At 37.1% G+C, this 26,165-nt stretch overlaps 1 protein-coding gene across 1 annotated transcript in view; it reads left to right on the top strand.

Annotated features, from left to right (window-relative positions):
- cp (ceruloplasmin) overlaps positions 1-26,165 on the top strand; it is a 70,798-nt gene that overhangs the window by 26,157 nt on the left and 18,476 nt on the right. The window contains exons 8-12 of the mRNA XM_028794559.2: positions 2,099-2,239; positions 4,688-4,902; positions 7,474-7,624; positions 8,214-8,426; positions 25,645-25,855. Coding sequence (XP_028650392.1) covers positions 2,099-2,239; positions 4,688-4,902; positions 7,474-7,624; positions 8,214-8,426; positions 25,645-25,855 — 931 coding nt within the window. The remainder of the gene's footprint in view (positions 1-2,098; positions 2,240-4,687; positions 4,903-7,473; positions 7,625-8,213; positions 8,427-25,644; positions 25,856-26,165) is intronic.

Here is a 26,165-nt window from a genome sequence, read left to right on the forward strand (position 1 = left end):
AATTTGTACTTAGTTAATTTGTGAACGGGGCCACATTGAGGGTAGACATTAGAGGATGTTTGTATAAAACGTGTATTGGGTTTGGATTACTTACAGTTCAACATAAAAAGTAGATATGACCCAATAATCAGAATTTACTTTTAGCTGCATTGTAAACTTATCTGTGGTCACTTGGTTCTCATTGTGAGCTTTTTTTGTTTAGAGGGACACCAAACTAGTAGTCTCAGATGGTTTCTACGTTTCTTGACTTAAATAAGTAGCACAGTCACTCTTGTTAGTGACCCGCAAACTCTACTGAATTTGCTTCACCTCGACTTTGTCAAAACCACCAAAATAATTCAAGCACTTCTCCAAAATTAGCAAAATGCATTTAAGTCAATGGGGAAGGAGAAACTGAACTAGTTTTTGAGTGTATTATAATGGCGCAGTGGTCTTTTAAGTGTCCCTGAAGGCTAGAGAAATATCTGTCAACTATGCTAAATCAATTATTGTTGGCAAAAATGTGACTTGAGCTGTGAGGCAGCAGTGCTGACCACTTTGGCAACATGGCAAAAGAAGCAGGAAGCAGGAATTCACTGAGGCTTGGTTCCCACAGAGTCCATAGTAGGTACTTACCTCTCTCAAGCCGAAAAGTGCAGTTTGTACTCATCCACCCCTCCGCCCAATTCGCTTACATACTGCCAGTGCTAACAAATAAGCACAATGCTTAAGTATGTGGATTTTCACTCCTTCCAGTTTGTATGAACCCCACAGCAGTTGGGGCTATTCTATTAAGCAATGAAAAGTCAGTCAGTCATTGTCCAACCTGCTATATCCTAACACAGGGTCACAGGGGTCTGCTGGAGCCAATCACAGCCAACACAGGGCGCAAGGCAGGAACAAACCCCGGGCAGGGCGCCAGCCCACCACAGGGCAGACACACACACACACACCAAGCACACACGGGACAATTTAGGGTCGATAATGCACCTAACCTGCATGTCTTTGGACTGTGGGAGGAAACCGGAGCACCGCAATGAAAAGTGTTACTTTACAAAAAAATAGCACAGTGAAGACTTTTAACAGAGGTGAAAAGAAAAGTAGTATGTTATATTTGTAAAGAAAATGACGGTCTTCAAGCATTACAGTATACTTGGGCATTTTCAGGAAAGAAAAACATGCTCACAGTATTTCAGTAATTTCAGGTAAGGAATGAGAGAAAATCTAATGAACATAAGGAAACATGTCTCATAGTCTACATGGGTGAAAGGTTGAGTGTGTATTCTAATATAGGCATTATAATCATTGTGGCAGAGAATTGGAAAATATGCTGAAGTGTACATACAAATCAAGCGAAACCCAGCTGTACATCCCACTTCCACCTCTGTCCAGTATTAGTTTACAGAGAATCTCATCACTCTAATTAAAATCTAAGTTCTGAAATTTGAAAGGTAGAGGATTACACAGGACTGAGTTATAAGACACATTGAAGACCAGGTTCAGAAGTAAAGCATCACTTATTTTTTCCTTTAAGACATTCATATCCCAATCATTCTGTCTTCCTCAAATTTCTCTCTAATGAATTGCAGGCACTTAAAAACCTTTAAAAAGAATACCAAATGCTTAGAACAGAAGCCAACTCTGAATTGTGTGCCTAACCCTTTCTTTAGTTTTAAACACATTTTAAAATGTTGTGTTTTAATTTGCTGAATATTTTTCTGTATCAAGTACTGTATCAAATCATTTAGCATGTTACCTGGGGAGTAACATTTCAGTTGTAACTTCATGTTGAAAGACAAATTATTTTACTGGTAAAGAACCACATATAGGGAAATATTAAATAAACGAGCTTTCCAAGTGTTAAGATAATAAACTGATATTGCATTCATCAGATGGAGTAGTGCACAATGTTACAGAACTCAACATTGAACACCAACACAAGGAAGAGTGCAGTAGAACACTGAGAAACACTTAATTATTCAATCATTATACTTTTGCAAAGAATTTCAAAGGAAATTATTTCATATCAAATTTCAAGACATAGGTCTGTAGGTCATTAAGTTTTGAGAAAATGAGAAGATGCATACTTTAGTCTCGATTTTCAATGTTACTCTTTCAGGGCCAGTCATAAGAGCAGAAGTTGGAGACACCATCCATGTGACATTCTGGAATAATGCAAGCTATCCTTTTAGCATTCAGCCTCATGGAGTGCAGTATACCAAGAACAATGAGGGTGCTTTCTACAGCATTATTCCGGGGCGTAAGTACAGAATGATTCTGTCAATTCATTTCATTTGTTGTTTTGCATATTGACTTTGTAACAGATGTAACCAAATTACGATGCACACAAAAATACTGTATGAAGTCAAGAAAGTGCAATCTATATATATAAAATGCAAAGATGACTCATAATCAAGTTTGCAAAGCACAGTCAGGTGTGAAATGGAAAGAGAAAATTTGGCAAAACACAATGGTTAGCAAAGGCAATGAAGTTTGAATGCAGGTGGTGGACACTATTGCTGTGAACACTGATTTTGCTTCACTAGAAGCATAAAGGCAGGAAGAGAGAAGCAGAAGTAGAAGTGGCATCCTTGGATCCAGGACAAGGAGGACATAAGGCATAAGTTTAAACTTTTACTATTTCTCAGCAAAGTACTCCTATTGAAATATTCATTCGCATCTATGTACTTTGAATGGGGACCAACGATCGTTTTGGAAGCCTCCAAAACATGTAGTACCAGCAGTTATTTTCTTCAACTTAAAGTATTAGAGGAAATTACCTTAAAAGTAAAATCATTTAATTCATTGCATTAGCCCCATAAATGTACAACCTATAAATGTCACTGCTGTTTGTAATAAGTTAAAGTAAAATGCTATTCAGTGTTAGAACTTTATTGTCTGGCTATGGCAAAAAAAAATATCCAAAGCTTGAACGTACAACTGATTAAAGACAGAAAAATAAATACTTTAGTGAATGATATAAACAAATGAAAATAATAATATACTCAAATTTCACATTATTCCTACTTTTTAACCGTTGCAATTCAAAAGAATACACTTCATGTAAAATTTGTGTTTTGCAGTGACCATCAACAAAAGTCATTAGGAAAAGCAGAAATGAATCAAATGCAGGAGTTTTTCACTTTTCCTGTGCAATTGTCCATACTATGTTCAAGAGTGAGTAGCTCCAGTGACTTAATATTATTATTAAACTGTCACCTTTATCCAAGGTGATTTATAACATTTGAGATACAATTTCCAGTTGGAGGATAGGCAGGTGAAGTGACTTGCTCATGGTCACACAGTGTGACAACTAGGATTTGAACCCACAACCTCAAGGTCTGAAGTCCTAGGCCTTAACCACTGTACCGCCTGCCAACAATATTAGCCCTTGCTTAAAAAAAACTACAAATATTGTATGCAGAAAAGTACTTAGTTATATAGTACTTCGGATACATCTGATTAACTGATGGCACTACAACTGACACCCATTGTCTTATGAAATTTCCCAGGCAAAGCCAGGTAACACAGCAAGTCAATTAAAATTTAGTTTTGCCATAAACCCTATATTAGTTATATAAATAGTGGGGACAGCACACAAAACTAAATTTGAATTCATGGCCCATAGTAGAAGGTTGTAGAAGATTCAAAGGCTGATGCACAGCACAGCATGGTATACATGAGTATAGTAAATACAAAGAAATTTAGTCATAGAATAAAATGTCTACAGGTTTTTATGAGAGCGAATATGGAGTTCAAGGGAATTCAATGTGTTTGAGTACCTCTTACCTGTTTACTATGCAGTTTAGCAACTTTGTTTAAATGTAGATTCATAATATTTTCTTTTCATTAACAAAACATCCTTTGATGAGCAAATATATTAAATTGGAACCATTGATTAAAAGTCATTCTTCAGCTACTTGCCACTTCTATTAGTGGATTGAAAATATACATATTATGAAATAATGGAATAAATCAGAAAGAAATGACCTAGCACTGACATGGTTATCAATGGAGAAATAATCCTGCACTGATTCATCTATGTGCACTGTGCAACAATTAATACTTTTGCTTGGATTTGAGACCTTTACAAATTTGTATAGTGACAATACATTAGCATCCTTTGCAAATCCCACAAATATAACATTCGGATTAAATCATTTATTTTACCTAATGAAACGATAAAAAACTTTGCTGAAAGAAACTTGACTAACTTTTGTAACTGTCCCTCAATACAGTAGAAATAACACTTTCTAGTTACTGTAAGAAATGTAGGTAATATCTCAAGGCTATATCAGTACTTTAAAAAAAAAAAAACTACATTTATAGACAACTTAAGACAGCTTTGGGAACAGAACCTTAAAATTACAATTTATGGATACTGTATTAAAGTAAGGCCTTGGTAAAACAGTCTGCATCAGATTCTGTAAAACATGATCTATGTAAAAGTAATCCCTAATCCTCTACTGGCAGTGTTTGGAGTAATACCTGATGCCACATAACTGCTAAATAAGCAGTCTATTGTAACAGCTTATACTAAAATTCAATCTATTTACTGATTTCAGATCATTCAACGATACTATCAACACAAAAAATAATGATATAAAAATATGTATATGAGTAAATTACTATAGCATTTGATTGGTGCCTGGCTAATGAATCATATAATTCTGCTATTGTGACCACAATTCCAAATTTGTATATACAGGACACGAGACCCTGTCTCCTGCCTCCCATGTTCTTCCTGGAGAGAATTTTACTTATGAATGGACAGTCCCTGAAGACACCGGACCAATGCTTGATGATCCAGACTGCATCACTTGGTTCTATTATTCAGCAGTGGATTCAATTAAAGATACCAACTCTGGCCTTGTTGGACCTTTGTTAGTGTGCAAGAAAAGGACTCTGGTATCAGGCAAGCAGGTACAACAATGATGCTTTTAATCAAATCCAGAAATTAAACCTTTTTTAGGTGTTAAAATTACCTCCTGTCATTGACTCTGTTTACAGTATATACTATAAGCCTGTGGTACAATGGTTGGTGCATATTGCTTTCTGTTACCAGTTTTCTTGGATTAAAACCCAACCTGGCCATTACCTATGTGGTGCTTCTACAGGAATACAAAGATTTGGAAAAATAATTAATTCTTGTTTATATAAAGTGTGTTGAGATGGTATTCATCCTGCAAGGTAATATATGTGTGGATCTGAGTGTAAGTGTGAAAATATTAAATGAAACTTTACAGCAAATAAAATAGCAGAGTAATACAGAGCCATATCAGAGCAGTTATATTTTTATCATGTACTGGCCATCAAAACTGACTAACTGATATTGTTTGTGAGCATTTTCTGGATCATTGTTATGCATGAAATTGTACAAAAAAGAAGGAATTAGTTTTTTGAGGGAAAATGTGCAGTTTTGTGTAATTTGTATGCAGCTTTGAGTTTGTCAAAGTAGAGCTTTTTACTGAAGGATTCAGTGAGGCAATCATTATAACACTACTTCAAAAACCTTTTAGACTTTTTACACATATACTAAAAATCACTAACTTCTTTCAAATTTCAAATATAGTAAGCAATAGAAAATTGAGCATCTTTTTAAATTACATTGTAATATCTATATGTGATATTTGGTCATTGGGAATCACTTGACTCCTGATTGTGTTGGATTAAATTAATATTTTTATATATACATAATAGAGAATATATAAATCATTTCATATGCAATATTTTTAGATAATGTTCTCCAAGCTGGATGCATATTGTTCAGATGAATTACATGCATTGCAGACACACACCTGTTTGGAGTTGCACTGTTCTCAGGCTTCTCACCATGGGCCACTCCTTGTGTCTTTGTATATGCACCTTTAGGGTTCATTTTTAGATGGTATGGTATTTTCAAAGCTTTGTAGATGGTAGGCACATTTACTTATGCTTGAAGCACAGTAGTACAAATTATTTAAAACTTTTACTGGACTGCCCTGAAGATGTAAAAGCTTGAATGGCTATAAAATTTTTAAAACTCAGGCTCTGATGTTTGGGCCAATTAGTATCAATGGTGCTCCTCATATGGACTTGAGTTCCCTAAAAACTGTATGTAAGATCCATTGTAAAAAATTCTGGGTGTAATAATGGATAGTGATTTTAAACTAGATAAACTCGACAATTAAAGCTAGTTTCTTTCAACACAGGCTTTTATCTAAAGTAAAGCCCTTCTCATCATTTCATGAATTGGAGAGGGTTATTATACATGCTTTTATTTCATCCTGACTTGAATACGTCAATGCTCTTTATGTTGGTGTCAGCCAAGCTTCTATCTCACGTTTACAGTTAGTCCAAAATGCGGCAGCTTGCCATTAATTTATTTATATATTTTTTACATTTTTTATTGATTTTATTGAAATCACACAACATTCCATACAAATAGATCAATTTTACAAGAATAGGATTGAAAACAAATCGACCCCCACCCCTGAGAAAGAGAGCATGGGCAGCAGAATAAAACTTAAACCTAGTAAAAATAAGCAAATAGATAAATTAATAAGTGAATATAGATAAATGGAGAAGAAAAAGAAAAAAAAAGAATAGGGAGAGAATCTGCTTCCTCAGTGCTTTAAAAGCTTATTCTAACATGTTATTGATTAGATCCTGCCAGGTTTGGAAAAATTTCTGCACAGATACTCTAAGTGAGAATTTTATTTTTTCCAATTTCAAATACAGTAATATAAAACATCAGTTACCCACTGACTTAAAAGGGGAGAGTTAGGATTCTTCCAGTTGAGCATGATAAGTCTATGTGCCAATAGTGTAGTGAAGGCAATCACAGTTTGTTTGTCCTTCTCCACTTTAAGCCCATCTGGAAGTACTGTACACCAAACACAGCTGTTAGTGGATTAGGAGGGATTGTGACACCAAGGCTGTCTGAAAGGCATTTGGCAGCTCGCCATTTAACAGGAACACAAAAGTGAGAGCACATTTTTACTGTGCTAGCCTCTCAGTACTGACTTCCCTTTCATTTTAGGATTGATTTGAAGATTTTATTGTTTGCTTATAAAGTACTAAATGGCCTAACTCCCCATCCCCTCTCTCTGACCACTTACATATTCCATCAAGGTCACTCAGGTCTACTGATCAGTTCATCCGGTGGCCCCTAAATAAAGACTAATGTGTAGGGGATATTGTGCTTTTGCAGTTGTAGCCTCCAGACACTGGAATGGGTTACCACTTCATGCTAGACTGGCCCCTACTTTGCCTATTTTAAAATCACTTTGGCTTTTAGTTAATTACACAAGCTGAATTTGTCTATTTTATTATGTTATTGCTTATTGTATTTTGTACTGTGTTATTCTTGGATGTACAACACTTTGGACAGCAATTGTTGTTTTTAAATGTACTATATACATACATTTGGTATTGATATTGTCACGAAAGACAGTGAATTAAATAAGGGTGAATAATTATTAAGATTCAAATGTTTTGGTTTTACTATTGCAGAAAAATGTAGGGAAAGAATTCCATTTGCTCAGCACTGTATTCGATGAGAACCTCAGTTGGTATTTGGATGACAATATAAAGATATTTGCCCAGAGTCCCAATGATGTAGACAAGGAAAATGAAGACTTTCAAGAGTCAAACAAGATGCACTGTAAGTATCAATTGTTACAACAAAAATTGTTTGTCTGGTACTTAGCTTGTTTTTCACCGTCATACATCAACTTGTTATCCTGAAATAGAGTAGGAGCATCAGAAAGTGGGAATGTCTGAACAGAACATATTATTACCAGTCTTTAAAACAATTCCTCCAAATTTCTAATGCCTGGTAAAAAAGAAGAACTAGGAAAAAGTATAGTCATGACTCTATGTATTAGAAAATGGCACACAACCACATTGCGTTGTTCAGAACGTTGCCAGGAATATGCTCAGCTTAAGTACACTTTCAGTTTGTCCTGGCATGTGTTTTTCTACTTGTTCCTCATGTTCTAAATGACTTTTGAGCGCCCCCTGTTTTTATATGAACACAGTCATTTTTTCCTCCCACTCTCCAACTTGAATCCTTCAATACAGATTTATCCACAAATTTTAATGACTATCTAGTCACTAAACTGGCACAAACTCACAGTGTCGATTGCCTAACCAGAGGAGAAAAGTGATAACACGAGAGAAAGTGAAGATGCAGCCCAGTATGTGAGTAGCTGCATGTAGTTACCATCTATATTTCCTTGTTTGTTAAACAGCAATCAACGGATACATGTTTGGTAACCTGCCAGGGCTGAACATGTGCAAAGGGGAGAAGGTTTCCTGGCATATCACTGGCTTAGGAACAGAAGTGGACATCCACAGCATATTCTTCCAGGGCAACACTTTCTTGATGAAGGGAATGAGAAGAGATGTAGTCAGTGTCTTTCCTCATACATCTGAAACTGTCATTATGGAGCCTGATGCCTTAGGTAATATCAAGCTTTAGCACTGCAGTTTATAAATAATGTTGTGCTGGTAGAAACAATTCTAATGTAACATTCTACTTGCAAAGCATCATGAGATGTTGTGCATCATAGAATAGTACTATATCTGTTAATGAATTGTTTTGTTAATTTCAAAGAGCAGTGCAGTATCTTATAATACATTGAGAGTTAACATGTTAGATATTGTTTATGCATCTTAAATATATTTTTCACCTACAGGTCCTCCTGCCACCAACACAATTAAAAAGGGGAAATGACAAAGAAACATTGGTAGAAAATAGGCAGTCAAACGTTATTAATATTGCTAAAATGTTTTCAGATGTTAAATATGAACAGTATTTAAAGAGTGATGGTTAGCGGCTACAGCACAGTGGCAGTAGTAATCAACTCTACCTCACAACTCCAGAATCCCCAATTTGAATCCTTTCTCCAGTGCTCACTGTGTAGAGTATGCATGAATGCTTATGTTAGACAGGATTCTACTCCGACATGCTAAAAACCTGTGGATTAGTTTAACCTGGGACTCTAAAGTGACCACAGTGGGTGTGTGCCTGAGTGTACCCTGCTGTAAACTAACAACCTGTCCAGATTTAACTCCTGCTACTTGTCTTGTGCTGCTAGGATTTAGCCTCCATGTCCTTGAATTGAATTAGGTGAGTTTTAATATAGGGTGCTATACAAATAAAATGTATTATTATTGAATAGATTTCAGAATTGTATTGTAAAGGACTGCAATATCAAGTCAGTAACATCAGAGGCGTTTCCCAATGAGTTACCGTATTTTTCAGTCCATAAGATGCACCTAGGTTTAGAGGAGGAAAACAAGAAAAATATTCTGAACCAAATGGTGTACTAATATATTTCATAAAATATAGCTGAATAATATTTAAACCATGTAAAGTCCACAGCGGTATTAAGAACCATCATCACTGTCATTAACAAATGAGGAGAGACTTTAAGGTTCAAGCACTCTTCTAGTTTTCTGGAAACCCCAAGAACTCCTCATTGCTAGTGTCACAATTTATGAAGCTCAGTTGCTCACAATCACTGATATCACTTTCTTCGCTATCTTCATATATGATACTATCTTCAGTTCCATCTAAGGCATTGCTAATGGCAGCTTCCACCTGCACCTATAGACTCTTCAGTACATGAGCAACTCTCTACGTTAGATTTTAGATCTGGAAACAATGTGCCCAAAACATTAACATTTATGTTACTTTCATAAAAGCCAGATCGAATGTTATTTACCTTGATTTATTTACTGACTTCCTACAGTGTAAAGTCACAAGTAGCCTGCAGAGCTTCCTGTGTTTGATCAACACAGGCATGCTCAAAATATACACGTGTAATGCCACGAAAAGTGCACACTGACAATTCAGTTCGTAAGCAATGGTACGAGAATGCAGTCAGACTTGATTTTTGGGCACATACACCATCCAGATCTAAACACTAGTGTGGAGAGTCGCTTGCATACTGAAGAGTCTATAGCTGTAGGTGGAAGATGCCATCACTGTACTTTGTATGTAAGAGCCAGAATAAATGTTATTTACCTTGATTTATTTACTTACTTCCCACACCGTAAAGTCACAAGCAGACTGCACAACTTCCTGTGTTTGATTGACACGGGCATGCTCAAAAAATACATGTGTAATGCCACGAAAAGTACACGCTGACACTTCAGTTCGCAAGCAATGGTACAAGAATGCAGTTAGACTTCTTTTTTGGGCACATGCACCGTCCAGATCTAAACACTGCTTGTGGACTGAAGTGTCAGCGTGCACTTTTCGTGGCATTGCAAAATTGGACTCTGTGTCAGTCCAGGTTCCCAGTACAACTCCTCAAAAAAAAAAAAAATCTCAGGAGTCGTTTTTGGTCCTCAGGAGACTACCACACTCCTTTACAGCAACCAACAGCTCAGCGCTCCGGCACCTCTTAATTCTCTCCACACGATCCCCCACATTGCAGCCACAACTGTACTTATAAAGCCTTTTCCATTAGCAGGACCGGCTTACCTGATCATAGGGAGATACCATTTAAGACCTTCCGGGGAAATCGTACCATCCAAATACAAATCAAAATATCCGACAACCACATATACCTAATAAAACAATAAACAACAAAACAACAAAAACATTTATACTTAACCTCGAGGTTATTAACATACAAATTTAAACATTACGGTACACGTACGCTACTAATACTATTTGGACTTCTCTTACAGCTATCGTTGGACCTTCTCAGGCACCTGTGACTGCGTTTAGCATCTGCACCCCCTTTAAAACACCAGTCGGTAAAAATGATATGTTACGCGCGAGTCTTGCGCTCGAAGCCTACGGCGAAACCTCTGAAAAAAAAACCTTAACAACCAGATGGTAAGACCAAATATCTTACAAAAGTTAGAAAAAAAAACATTCCCCTTTTTTTTCTCATTGCAAACCCGCTAGTACAAAACTTATTGAAAGTCTTGCCTCGTAGCTATCCGTGCTATAAATAGATCAGCGTCACGGTGAGGCCATAGCGTCACAATGATTAGCATCACAAACTTACTCTGTTTAAACAAAGGATTAAGTTTTATAGTGTTTATAATCAAATTCCTTATTGTCTGCACCAAGGTTATTATAGTTTTGCCTTTATATATTAATTTTTATTTCTATATTTTTTCTGACCTTACTTGGAAATTCAGTTTAGTTTTAGTTTTCCTTCATCGTGTATTTTTAGTTTTAATTTAGTTTTTATTTTACAAAGACATTTCTATTTTATTTTTATATATGTTAGTTTCAGTTTTAGTTTTAGTAATTATAGTATGGTTAAAGAGCTACAATGGAGTTTAGTTTTTGTGTCACAATGAGACAAAACTGTACACTTAACGGATTTGGATATGAGTTTAATGTTAGTGGAAGCTTACTACACTACACAACACACTTTACTATTCGGTTTTGTTTTTGTTTGATAAAAACAAACAATCAAAAACAAGTACTGAAAATGAACAATTTTACACAATTTTATCATTTTTAAAATATTTTGTATGTTATTTGTGCTGAAGAAATCTGCGCTGACTGTTGGCACTTTTTTTCTTTTCCTTTTATTGCCTAGAATGGGCCAATTTGTAATGAAAACTAGGTGGATTTTAAGGTTTGAGGGTTTTTTACTCTAAATGTCTACATCACACAACATATACTGCTCCAACGACAATATGCTTATAATGAATGCCTTCAATTAGTGCTGGGCGGTATACCGGTTCATACCGAAAACCGTTTTTTATTTTTTTTATGATATGAATTTTTCTTATACGGAAACACCGGTTTAAATTGCCTAAACGACGTTCGGAACGTTGTGTAGCGGGAAACTGTTCAAGTGGAGACCTTTTTCACTGCTACACCGCTAAACACAGATTTGTTGCACTAGGTCTCTTTTTCACTGCTACACCACCAAATAGTGGGCGGTAGCATAGGAATGCCGCGCGGTGAAAATGGACAGAGAGCCTGGAGATACTTTAGTTTTAAAAGGTCAGATGTGTAAATACTGTTTCTATACTACTGGATAATACTGCAAGCCAAGTTGTACTTGTTTTATTTCTTTTCAATACAGCGTAATGTCCTGGCTACTGTGTAATAGTGTGACGACATGTTGACTTTATTCTCGCCGTTTATGTCAAGATTAAAGTCGTCATGTTGACTTTATTCTCGTAATTTGTCATTAAAGTAGAACATCGTAAACTAAACTTCATCGCAAAATGAATATTTAATTTACTAGATTTTCTCAAACCCCGTCATAAGTTATATAGCACATTAAATGCTTTGTGTTAAGTGATTCTTAAACTGACTTCTTCTTGCACTAAGAGGAGGCGCCGGCAGCGATCGCCGCACAGAATACATTCACTTCATGATCTTCCTTCTCTCTGAACATTTAGAATGCTAAAATAAATACTTAATATAATTTTCATGGTGAAATGCATTAAAGCATGCATTAATTATATGGGGGCACGGCGGCGTGCCTGCCTTGCATTTGCATGTTTTTCTGGTGGGTTTACTCGGCGTTTCAGTTTCCTTTCAAAGTCATGTAGGATGTGAGGTTTTGTTGTGCTATATTGACCCTGCTAGTGTATGTTTTGCTTATATTCATCCTTCGATGTGCTGGCGACTCGTTCAGAGATGGGTGCAACTCTGAATGGATGGCATAATTAAACATGTATAACGAAGATATTTTTAAAGTTCTGAACACTCCGTGGGCTAAGTTTATAACTAGTTTTAATTTCACAAAGACGTTTATCGTGTGGTGATTGGTTATGTGGTGAAAGAAAAAGGAAGGATAGGAACTGGGGTTTTTGTAGCCTACGTCAGATAGAGACAGCATGCATGCAATAAAGATAGCCCGCTCAGAAGAACATGCATTGAATTCTGTGTTCATGTCTCCGACCAGCAGATCACAAACCCAACGTTTACACAATATTTAAGTTAAACCTGTGCGATAGCCATTCATACATCCAGTTTTTTGGAGCCTCGTCACACCTGCCATAAAGTTCTCTACACTGAACATACACCTGGGGACCCCTTACTGCGAGGGAGCAGCACTACCGCCTCACTACCGTGCATGTGTAATACCTGCTTTAATGCATTTCATCATGAAAATGATATCAAGTATTTATCTTAGCATTCTAAATTTTAAGAAAGCAGGAATATCATGAAGTGAATGGATTCTGTATGGTGATCGCTGTCTCCTCTTACTGCGGAGGAAGTCAGTTTAAGAAGCGTAGTGATTAACAACTGGGTAGGGGAACGCAACACAAAGCATTTAATGTGCTGCATTAATTTATGACGGGGTAAATTTAAGTAATTGATTAAACATTGATTTTAGGAAGAAGTTTAGTTTACGACATTCTACTTTAATTATGAAGTAAACTATGAGAATAAAGTGGAAATGTCGACTTTAATCTCAACATAAACAGCGAGAATAAAGTGGAAATGTTGACTTTAATCTCAACATAAACAGCGAGAATAAAGTGGAAATGTTGACTTTAATCTCAACATAAACAGCGAGAATAAAGTGGAAATGTTGACTTTAATCTCGACATAAACCGCGAGAATAAAGTGGAAATGTTGACTTTGTTCTCGACATATAGTTTGTTTTTTTCTTCCCAGTGTAGCTTAGCAAGGTCCATAATTTAATGCAGTTTGCCTAAATGATGGTTCAGTTGGTAAAGATGTCATCACCAAGTTGCACTTGTTTTATTTTATTTAAATTTGGTGAATACTGTGTAATGCACCTGGGCTTGAAGTCTTGTAGTAATAGTGCAACTATCAATAATAATACTTTTATTTATTTTATTGTTATTATTTATTAGTTTAAATATTATGCAGTTTAATGATGATAAAGTTGTTTAAAAAGTCACTTTAACGTGTCAGTGGACAGAGATTGTTAACATTAACAGAAAGTGTAGTTGGTTTACAAAAAATATTTACTATTTATTCCTTTTCTAAGACATATTCGGTGCAATACAATTTTTGACAAGCACTTCTGGATATTTTACTAAGTCTAAATACCTCTTCGTATGGTTGAAAATATGTTGTCAAAATTATAGTTTGTTTTTGCAAAATTTGTTCAATAAAAAGGTTCTATATTTTGACTGCATCTGTAATGCAATGTGATACCTTCTCCATTAGTGCCACCCCCTTGAAAACTATCACTTTATGGGGCAATGCAAAACTGTATTAATACTTGTGTGCACATTAAAATGTTTTTTTTTTTTGTACAATGTACAATACTCTTGACAGTGGAATAGGTTATTCTTAGCCAGTAATTGCAGTGGAAAATGTGGTTAACATCCACTCATGCATGGGGAAAAAAATACCATCGAATACCGTGAAACCGGGATAATTTAGAAAAATACCATGATATAGAATTTTGGTCATACCGCCCACCCCTATTTTCAATATTGCATTCAAAAATCTCAAACACTGGGCTTTGTAATTTTCTACCAGCCATATTGATCTCTGATTCCATCTCAGGCACATACAATTTATAGATAGAATTTTGCACCTGCAGGCCTGAAAACATATAAAAAAAATAAGAAAAGAAATTCTACTGTGTTCTGACGGTGTGACCATGAAAATCATGGGGGCTAAGGAAGAACAAGGCTCTTAGGCTTGCATCAGTGTGCAGACCCAATGCAGTCTCAAAAAACAAGGCCTGCTCATGCCTGTGGTGATGTCACAATCGAGGTGCTACAGCAGCAACAGACGTATATAGAGAACCTGTCGCGTTGTACGTGTGTAAATAAATTATTCCCGTGTAAAATTAATTAATGCAATGCGTGAAATAACAAAGGCAAGTCAGTTGTGTTATGCATTTTATTTATTTTTATATAAAACGTCACACATACAGTGCATCCGGAAAGTATTCACAGCGCATCACTTTTTCCACATTTTGGTATGTTACAGCCTTATTCCAAAATGGATTAAATTAATTTTCTTCCTCAGAATTCTGCACACAACACCCCATAATGACAACGTGAAAAAGTTTACTTGAGGTTTTTGCAAATTTATTAAAAATAAAAAAACTGAGAAATCACATGTACATATGTATTCACAGCCTTTGCTCAATACTTTGTCGATGCACCTTTGACAGCAATTACAGCCTCATGTCTTTTTGAATATGATGCCACAAGCTTGGCACACCTATCCTTGGCCAGTTTCGCCCATTCCTCTTTGCAGCACCCCTCAAGCTCCATCAGGTTGGATGGGAAGCGTCGGTGCACAGCCATTTTAAGATCTCTCCAGAGATGTTCAATCGGATTCAAGTCTGGGCTCCGGCTGGGCCACTCAAGGACATTCACAGAGTTGTCCTGAAGCCACTCCTTTGATATCTTGGCTGTGTGCTTAGGGTTGTTGTCCTGCTGAAAGATGAACCGTCACCCCAGTCTGAGGTCAAGAGTGCTCTGGAGCAGGTTTTCATCCAGGATGTCTCTGTACATTGCTGCAGTCATCTTTCCCTTTATCCTGACTAGTCTCCCAGTCTCTGCCCGCTGAAAAACATCCCCACAGCATGATGCTGCCACCACCATGCTTCACTGTAGGGATGGTATTGGCCTGGTCATGAGCGGTGCCTGGTTTCCTCCAAACGTGATAAAGTAAGAAAAAAAAACTAGAAACTCACAGCGACGAGTGGTTGGCACCATATGAAAAATTAATATTTACATGCATCTCAGGAAATCACATATTCCTGGATTAAACAGAAGTAACGTGAAAAATAATGCAGATTTACCCGTTAATAATCACAAGAAAAGCTACATTTAACACTTTGTTAATGCAGTTAAATCTAAAAAACTAGGGGGCTCCGCCCCCTGCTCGCTTCGCTCGCCAACCCCTGGCGTTGGGGCATGACAAAGAGTGAGATGTATGAATTAGATATAGAATAGTGTGCAGGTTTGGATGATGCCTATATAAATACAAAATAGAGTGTTTGGCATAGAGTAATGTTTTATTGGAATATTTCTTTGTATACAACATTAGTAGTAAAGATGGTGTCTTGTCTTTGAATGAGTCTTCCTTGGCATGGATCATTTTTAACTTTAACTTTAACGTGAGATGAACGTCGAACACATGAGAAGGCAACATAAAGTTGTCCATGTCCAAAAACGGGTTCAGAGAGGTAGATGCCAACCTTGTCCATGGTTTGTCCTTGTGATTTGTTGATGGTCATGGCAAATGCAGGTTTAATGGGGAACTGTCGGTGTTTCAATGTAAAAGGATAATTCCAGGTCAGAACTCGTAAGGTCAATTCCAAGAATGAGAACAGTATTGTTAGCATGTGAATCTGAAAGAACTGTTGCTTGAATAACATTGTGTGTCATGGTGTTGACGACTAACCGTGTACCATTGCATAAACCCTGTTTAGTGTTAAGGTTTCTTAATAGCATGATTATTGTTCCGTTTTTAAGGGTAAGGTTGTGTTGTGGTCATCCGTCCGGGTTAATAGTGTTCAAATATTCTAAGGGGAAATTCAGATGTTCATTGTCGTCATCAGAGTCAACTTTGTCAGAGCTTAGAAAGAGCCGTGTCTCTCCAGGAAGTAATGAAATGACCTGGTTATTAAAGTGATTAACATTAATATTTTTTGGACATAATATAGAGCGTTGTGTTAACCACATATGCGAAAGCAGTATGGGCCATTGCCTTTTGGTGGCCTGATATGTACTCCGGTAGATGCAAAAGCAAATGAACTATTGTAGGATGTAATGCAGTTCATAAAGTTTTTACTTTCAGGCACATCCTTAGTTAGACGCTTCTGTAGATATTCAGGATATGAATGTAAAGGAGGCAGTCTAATCTGCCCCTTTTGACAACAACGTGTAAATTCATTATTTGTATTGCCAGTTGTTTATTCTGTGAAGTTAAGTGAATGACAATGATTGCAAATGACATTCATTAATCCCAATGAATTTTCCTCAATAGTGGACTCATTATTGAAAGCGTTGTCAGCCAACTGACGTAAGCGTTTAGCAGACGTCTGGCGTTGATGTCTGCGACAGGCATGTTTTGCTTGTGGTGTTTGAGTGCCGCGTTGTTGCATGTGCATTATTTGTGACGCGCTATTTTTGATTTTTAATTGATCCGCCTCCGCTTTGTGCAAAGTCCGTTTCACTCTACGTCGTGCATTGTTTGTATCGTGCCTTGTCCGTTTTTGTATGTCAGTCAGTTGAGCTTTCTGCTTTTGGAGTCCTGCTTGCTTGTTTTCTGGCCGGTCATATGCGCGTTGCTTTGCTCCCTTTTTTGTATGTCTGAGACGCGAGCTCTTTCTTTTGAAATCGTGCTTGTTTCGATGCAGCACTTTGAGACGCGCGCTGTATGCGTCTACGTTCAATGTGTCTGTCCATTTGGGTACGTCTCTGTAACGGGGTTACTTGAGCTTTGCGTTTTTTGATCCGAGACATTTTTTCTCACGTATTTTCCGAAGCGCGTTGTATGCGCCGCCGTGTATTTTTTTGGTTTCATTCGTGTTCGTGTGTTTGGTCCCGTTATCCGATCCGAATCGTTTTGTACCCGTGACCGTGTATGCATGACTTGTTTGTTCCTCAGCGTGTGAAATATGTATAAGTAATAAGGAGGATCGCACTCACTGTTAATATGGAGCCTTTTCTCCAGTTGAACGGTTAATAGTGCTTTATTTTAAGGAGATCCACCTATGCTGCCTAGTGTGAAGGTTTTGAGATGACATATGTTTAATATGGACGTTTCGTTTAGATATGTGGCTTTGGGTGTCACTTGTTATTGATGGGGGGGGGGGGGGGGGGGGGGGGGGGGGGGGGGGTGTGGGTGAGGATTGTTGTTGCGCGAGCGTCTTCTTTCGTTTTGTGTTCCAGGGGCTTGTTGAATCCCCCTCTTTGTGTGTGTCCCGTCCGTTGTTTGTAGGGTGTGTGTGGGCTGGTTTTGTGTTCTTTTTTTTTTGTGTTCCAGGGGCTTGTTAAATCCCCCTCTTGGTGTGTATCCCGTCCGGTGCCTGTAGGGGGGGGGGGCCTTGCTGTTGTGCGCGAGCGTCTTCTTTTTTTTTGTGTGCTAGTTTCGTGTGCAATGGGTTTTGTGCGGTGCCTGCCTTTGACTACTTTTTTCTTTGCCTTTTCCTTTTTTCTGTGCTTGCGTCGTCTCATTTCTTTGTCCTATTGTCGGTCAGTTGAGCTTTCTGCTTTTGGAGTCTTGCTTGCTTGTTTTCTGGCCGGTCATATGCGCGTTGCTTTGCTCCCTTTTTTGTATGTCTGAGACGCGAGCTCTTTCTTTTGAAATCGTGCTTGTTTCGATGCAGCACTTTGAGACGCGCGCTGTATGCGTTTACGTTCAATGTGTCTGTCCATTTGGGCACGTCTCTGTAACGGGGTAACTTGAGGTTTGCGTTTTTTGATCCGAGACATTTTTTCTCACGTATTTTCCTTAGCGAGTTGTATGCGCTGCCGTGTATTTTTTTGGTTTCAATCGTGTTCGTGTGTTTGGTCCCGTTATCCGATCCGAATCGTTTTGTACCCGTGACCGTGTATGCATGACTTGTTTGTTCCTCTGCGTGCGAAATATGGATAAGTAATAAGGAGGATCGCACTCACTGTTAATATGGAGCCTTTTCTCCAGTTGAACGGTTAATAGTGCTTTATTTTAAGGAGATCCACCTATGCTGCCTAATGTGAAGATTTTGAGATGACATATGTTTAATATGGACGTTTCCTTTAGATATGTGGCTTTGGGTGTCACTTCTTATTGATGGGGGGGGGGGGGTGTGGGTGAGGATTGTTGTTGCGCGAGCGTCTTCTTTCGTTTTGTGTTCCAGGGGCTTGTTGAATCCCCCTCTTTGTGTGTGTCCCGTCCGTTGCTTGTAGGGTGTGTGGGGTGGTTTTGTGTTCTTTTTTTTTGTGTTCCAGGGGCTTGTTAAATCCCCCTCTTGGTGTGAATCCCGTCCGATGCCTGTGGGGGGGGGGTAGCCTTGCTTTTTAGCGCGAGCGTCTTCTTTTTTTTTTGTGTGCTAGTTTCGTGTGCAATGGGTTTCTTGCGGTGCCTGCCTTTGACTACTTTTTTCTTTGCCTTTTCCTTTTTTCTGTGCTTGCGGCGTCTCATTTCTTTGTCCTCTTTTTTCTTTGCTCACTCCTTTTTTCTGTGGTCTTGTCCGCCTCTCGCGGCCCCTCATCCGCCTCTCGCGGCCCTTTCTTGCGCCTGCGCAGTACGTCTTTTTGCGGCTACGGCCCATGGCCGGATGTCCCTGCGTCCATCCGGTTTAGCATTCTCGGTTAGTAATATGGATATTAGTAATATGGATAACAAGCAACACCAGATAAAATACAAACAGCCATTATTTTGGAATGACTAATGATAAACAATGATTTTTTTCATACCATCATAAAATAAGCAAAATTAACAAATGTGCTGATATTAATCTGTATGAAAGCAGAACGTTATATCAAAAGAACTGGCTTATTAGTTACCTCTTTTTTGTCAATGTAGCCAGTTTACGTTTGGGGTTAGCTTTTTCCTTAAAAGTACCACGTTTATCTGCACTATATTGACGTTGTGTAGCAAACAACAAAGAAAACTGATCAGTCAAAAAACGTAAACGAGGGTATATATCACAGCCATATTCATCATCATCAGTCAGCCTGCTACACAAGTTGTCTAATTCTCTTGCAACACAAGCAACTGTGTCAGTATTTGACATGTTACCATCATCATTTTCCACCAAACCACACAAATGATTTAATAATGTTGACAACTGTGACCAGCTTGTTAACATGCAGTCAGAACCCAAAACCCATTCTAAACAATGCATATCAATCTGCAGCTCACCTTTTATATACATGAACATGAAGTGTTCCATTAATTATGGAGTGGAGTATTAAACAGTTTAACACGATATATGCAAATGCAGCCGTCCTTCTGAATTGTAATCCAGCCATTGCAGTCCTTAATAAATCCATCAAGTTCATCACATAGCACATCAAAGCTCGCAATAATGTCATCAGACAGCCAATCTTGAAAAGCCTGTTCATGTCTAATATCAACTTCATTGTGTCGACAGTCTGGAGCATTTCGCTTTTTTGGAGGTTCTGATGACAGGTATGCCAGTGTATTGGGGAACATTGTAGGAATAGCATCTGCAGTCAACTTGGGAATTTTCCGGTCAACACATAGAATTTATCCATCTGGTCAGGTCACGGTATCCACTCGAACAATAAATTGAGGTGCGAAGTGTTTCTCACAAACAACCGGCTTTTCACAAACATCCAAATTTGCTCGTGGTATCATGCGCTTCCATTTTTTCTGCATTTTGGGATCATCTGGAAATCGAAACACACTAACTTTCTCATATGGATGATCCTTTGTTGCTCGATAGTTGTCTCGACAACCAGGGACACAGCAGGTTGATGGCATCTTGTGACCTATATAAAAAATAAACTAGTTAAATTCACATATTTGCAACACTAAATAACACCATGCCTGCAGCTTACTGTTCATATACATTTTTACACAACTGTAGCTAAACATTCCTTTCTTAAGCCTACTCTCGACAATAACATAGGTAATACTGCACATGTATCAGCTGGTTTTTCCTCACCACTCAAACACATAACATTATGCCTACTAGTACTACATAAAACTGTCCCACTTTCCCCAGTTTATATTTTTCCACATACAAGTACATAAGTATAACTTTATTGTTTTTAACGTTATCACATAAATATATGCCTGTAAGTAACTGCAAAAAGATCTAGATAAAAATATAGAATAGACAGTCTACCACATAAACCAGTATTTAAAAAATATTTAAAACTACTCTGTATTATTGTATGTTTAAAAAAATTTGTCGTGGCAATACCTCCCATCATTTCACTAGGCGACACCTAACACAGGTCACAGAGTCACACCATTATACTGCATCACACACCTCCACTTGCAGCATTATCGATGTTACCCGGCACGCGGTGCAGTTGTTCACCATTAAAATCAACAAAACACATCAAAATATTACCTTGCACTGCACCGCAGACATCTGACCTTATAACCTTTATGATTCCAATAACTTTATATCAAAAACTAAAACGCCATTAACTTTCTTTACAACTTCAATGATGATCTTAGACGGAAAGTTCAGCTGGCACTGTTTGTAAACATAGCACCTCGATTGTGACATCACCGGACCAATAAGTAACGCATGAGCGGGCCTTGTTTTTTGAGACGGCATTGGCAGACCCCACCAAGCTGTATTGAGGGAAAGAGAAAAACAAGTAAGTGGTATGAAGGTTAGGGGCAGCAAGACTTGAACAACCCACCATAAGAACAGTAAACCCATAATGAGCAGAGCAAGAGCAGGTAATAAGAGTATGGACAGGCACAAAATGACAGAGACAGCATCTGAGATTAAGAACAATATATACATTATCTAAACCTGTTTATCCAGAGCAGGATCGCAGGAACCTGGAGCCTAAAAATCCCTGGTATGCAATATGTATGTTATGGCTGATGTTAAGAACAAAAAGAATGACATTTCAACTATCTGTTTTGAGAGAGAGAGAAACATTGAAAAAATGGGGACAGATATTTTAAAACATAATTCTGCTACTGGATTATTTTCACAATATCAGGTATTTTGAGTGGGCTGGCACCCTGCCCGGCGTTTGTTTCCTGCCTTGCGCCCTGTGTTGGATGGGATTGGCTCCAGCAGACCCCCGTGATCCTGTAGTTAGGATATAGCAAGTTGGATAATGGATGGATGGAGGTATTTTGAGCTGTGAATATGAACTAAAACATAAATTAATAAATATAGAATAAATACAAAATCAAATTAGTATGTTTAGCTTTTCATCACTTTGCAGACTCTCTCTTTGCGTACCTACCTGTAGTTCCGTGGAGACATTGCCAACTCAGGAATTTTACAGGGTTTGTATTGCTTCATTGTTAAATGACGTTTTAAAGCAAAAGTGATTGGTCAGAAACAATATGCTGATCTCGTATGATGACCTAGTCAGGCTCTCGAACAGTGCCATTTTATTTTCAAAAATCAGGAGTGGTCTACCCTGGACTTTCTCATATACTCAAATATGGGGATGGATATTTGAGGAGTAAACCACAAGACAATGATTATATTATGTACATTAAAGAACCATCAACAACAAATCAATTTAATAATATATTGAACAGTTATTATAAAAGTAAAGTTGAATAAATCGGACTCTGCAGCTGCATGAATAAAAAAAATGAGTATGTGTACCAGTAAAGTACCAGTTCCGGTTAATGGATTTGGCCCAACACTTAATACAGCTCTACAATTCTGGTGTAACAATCACATGCCAAATTTCATCCATCTATCTAGTTGTATTTTTGAGATATCGTGTTTACACACACACAATTCCGAAAAACAGTATTTTCGGACTCGGGGAGGTCTAAAATGTCAAGATTTATCAAAAGGTTGAGGTCGAATTTTTTTTTTCATGGTTACTATACTTTCTCTATACTTTGTGTACGAAGTGGCAGGTGATTTACTGTCAACAAAAAGCAGTCACCTAAGAAATAAACTGAAACATTACTCACTTTTTTTTTTTCTGTCCATAAGGTAAAGTTTTTGTTGACCAGCACATTCTGATTTCAGATGTTTGAATTACATCTTGATATACAACAATTGCAAAGAAAGGTGGCACGTTAATTTGCTTTCTATTCCACAGGCTTTACGCGCATATTCAGCTTGCTCTGTCACCGCAAATGCTGTGTGAACACCCATCCGCCATTCACTGGATGAATATATGCGGGTGGCTCGTGGTGGATGACTTTCAGTTTTAGAGTTAAAAGATATAAGGGTTAAAAACTAACGAAATTGAATATTCATTCAAAAACAAAGACTAAAATTATGTGTAGTAAATTATTTTATTTCAATTAGTCCTTCCAGCTACCTTAATAGTTTAATTTAGTTTTAGTTTTTCAATTTCAGTTTTGTTAATTATTTTATTTCAGTTTACGAAAATGTTTTTTTAATAACAGTTTCAGTGTTGATTTTAGTTTTCATTAACAATAATAACCTTGGTCTGCACCACTCTTCCTTCCTCAATTAAAGTAAATCCCATTGCATTAATTATTCTCTTACAATAATAGGATTTTAAAATATAATAATACTTTGATAGTATTTAATTGCTACTCCTGTGCAACATGAAGTTATCTAATGGTTAAATACAAACGTGTCACAAGAATGTTAAATGAGAACATAAGCTTATTCAACGATAACTATAAAGAATATAATACCAAAGAAATATTAAAATGTTATTATCTATAAAATCCGTTCCTTATATGAAAGTTAGTTAATACAAGGGGGCTTTGCCTCCTGCTCGCTTCACTCGCCAACCCCTGTGCCTGCACTATGCGCTAGCCTCTTTGCAGTTTTGCCACTCGCATATGGGGATACGGATGTACAATTTAAACAGATTTTTATTTTCATGGGAATTGTAACATATGCATGAACACCTGTGATTGAATTTCGTTTCTTTCTCTTTATTAAATATAAATGACTTTTTCGAATGTTTGGCTCTGAGATTTGTTAATTGTCTTTGCAGAAGCTGTTATAACTAGAAACTGTTAACATTTATAATTTGAATGACGTTCCAAGACCTCATTTGTTGTCTAATGCTAACCCACGGAAGATGTACTACATTACCTTTCTTGGATAGATCCTTCTTTCTACAGTAATTCATGCATTGTAAGACCGCATGTTGTTAACGGTTGTAGATATTTTTCGAGATATTGTAAGTTGTTTTCATCTTCCACACGATCACCACCAACTGTTTCAGCATAGTCTATTGATACGCTTTTAACCAATTTGATTTGTAACTGATCGAAATTTGTGGAGTTAATTCGTTTGACTTCCTTGTTTCTCGGTGCTAGGATTGCACGTGTACTCATTTTTTATGTTGATAACCCTTCGTGATGAAATTCTTTAATAAGATTTGGACATAATACGTCTTCTTTAATTGGGAACTTAAAGTGAGGAAAACGTTAAAATGTATAAGAACTGAGAGCGCAGGAAGTGTGTCTGACAAAAGCATTCACACAAATGAGAGCTGAGAGGACAGTGGTTTTGTTTGAAAATATTTGAGAGGAGGGTGTGACTTGAAAAAATCTCAAGGCAAAAAGTCTTGTCTCCAAAAAAGAGTGTTTTTTATATAATAGAGAGACAAGGTGATTCAAAAAGATTCATCTGATTTCAAAGTGCCATATTTTAACAACCTTGAGGCACCTAGGAACCAATCACATACTAATTGAAAGAGGGGGTCATAGAGTTTCTGTTATCGGAAGATGGCTCCCTTCAGTCTGCAGGGAGATGGCGACCCCTGAGCATAAAGCGTTTTGCGTTCTCCACTTCATTAAGAGTGAATCTGTCATAAATAACTGACTATTGCGTTGATGATGTCTGTACAGCTAGAGGAGGTCATATTAAGCACTTACATAATAACCTGTATGCTCACCTAAACCATTTACTGTACAATTTATTGCATTGTTCTGCAAAGATTTACAAGTGAAATAATTAATTTTGAAATCTGATGACTCTTTTTGAATCACCCTATATATTAGAGATAAATTAATTATGATATGGTAACTTCCCAAGCAACAGCAAATCATACAGAATAGCTTCATACTTTTAATAGAAAAGTTTCATCATGTTATAAAATTTGCAGTAAATATTCAAAAATACCCCTTTTCGTATATCCTGAACCTTTCACTATGTTTACTATAAAACATATTCTACTTTGGCTCAGACTTGTTGCCTGATTAATAGGGTATATAGGGTCATTAATTGTTACATATGCTACAGTGTTTCTAAAAATGTGTGTGCTTTGTGATGTAGTGGTTAATACACGTATGTCAAAGGTACAGGACATGGGTTCAGTTTTTTGTTTTTGTTGACTTACTCCCTAAGATATGTTGGTAAGGTTGACTGATGACTATAAATTGGGCCTGTATGAGGGACTGATTGATTTTGGGCTTCTGCATAATTGTGTTCTGTGATGGTTTGGTACTCCATCCCAAGTGGTACCAGCCTCTTACCTGATACTTCTGGGGAATACTCCAACTTCCAGTGGCATCGTGGTAACACTTCAGTTGAGCAGTTGCAAAAAAAGCCTCTATTACTCATTTACTCTTATGAAACAAGACATTAATAAAGGCTTCTTTTGCTATTAATAACAGAAAGCATCAGTCAAGTGGTTACATATTTCTAAATACCAAAATATTGTATACTTCAATATAAGACCTGTGAATTCTTCATATTAACAAGTAATTTTACTAGCATATCAAAGGGTCTTAATATGCCACACTGTACAGAGAAGAATAACCTGTATATGAATGTTTGTTTTATAAGTGCAACGAAGACTAAAGGAAGCCTTGTCTTGTTAAATAAGAGTAAATAAGTAAATACTGTACATGAACTTTTGCAGTATCTAAAATGTTATAAAAAATGGCTATAAAATTCAGTGTTTGTATGAATAAAGTTGCAACACAATGTGAACTATTATATTATTATGCTAAATAAGGTATAAACAATGTACAGTTATTATGTACCAAAAGTAGTACACTCGGTCCAGACTATAAATTCCAAGTGACCCTAAAATTGGAGAAATGGCATCAGTAAATGAGAAAATTGGACCATTGTACAAACAAATAATAGTCTTTTTCTAATGTCAATATTTCAGGAAGGTTTAATGTGAAATGCAGGACCACAGATCATTTAATAGGTGGAATGAAACAATTCTATCAAGTAGAAAAGTGTCAGTGGTGGAACATTCCTTTCAATCCAATTACATTTCATGAGAAAACCTACTATATAGCAGCAGAAGAAGTGGAGTGGGATTATTCACCTGACAGGACCTGGGAGACCGAAAGACATCAGTTCCAAAATGAAAGGTACGAATAGTGCAAGAGTGTTGTGTTTAATCCTAGGGACAAATCACTCTTATGTTTGAATAAGCTTTCATATTAATGCCTAAGAACAAATAATGCTTTTGGCTGGCTTTCTACATGTTTACCTTCAATAAAAGCCTTCTTTGTGTTTATCTATTCTTGAAGCATGTGTTTTAAAATTTACAATCTGCCTGTTATGTTTATTTTTATTGTATCCTCCTAGACACTCAGTGTGTCTGAGTTTTTGCTGTGAGTCAGTGCTTAAGTATCTCACTTTTGACATTTAAAACATATTTAATATAACTCAAGGCCA

The sequence above is a fragment of the Erpetoichthys calabaricus genome, chromosome 2, assembly GCF_900747795.2.
Source record: "Erpetoichthys calabaricus chromosome 2, fErpCal1.3, whole genome shotgun sequence".
Taxonomy (NCBI): domain Eukaryota; kingdom Metazoa; phylum Chordata; class Cladistia; order Polypteriformes; family Polypteridae; genus Erpetoichthys; species Erpetoichthys calabaricus.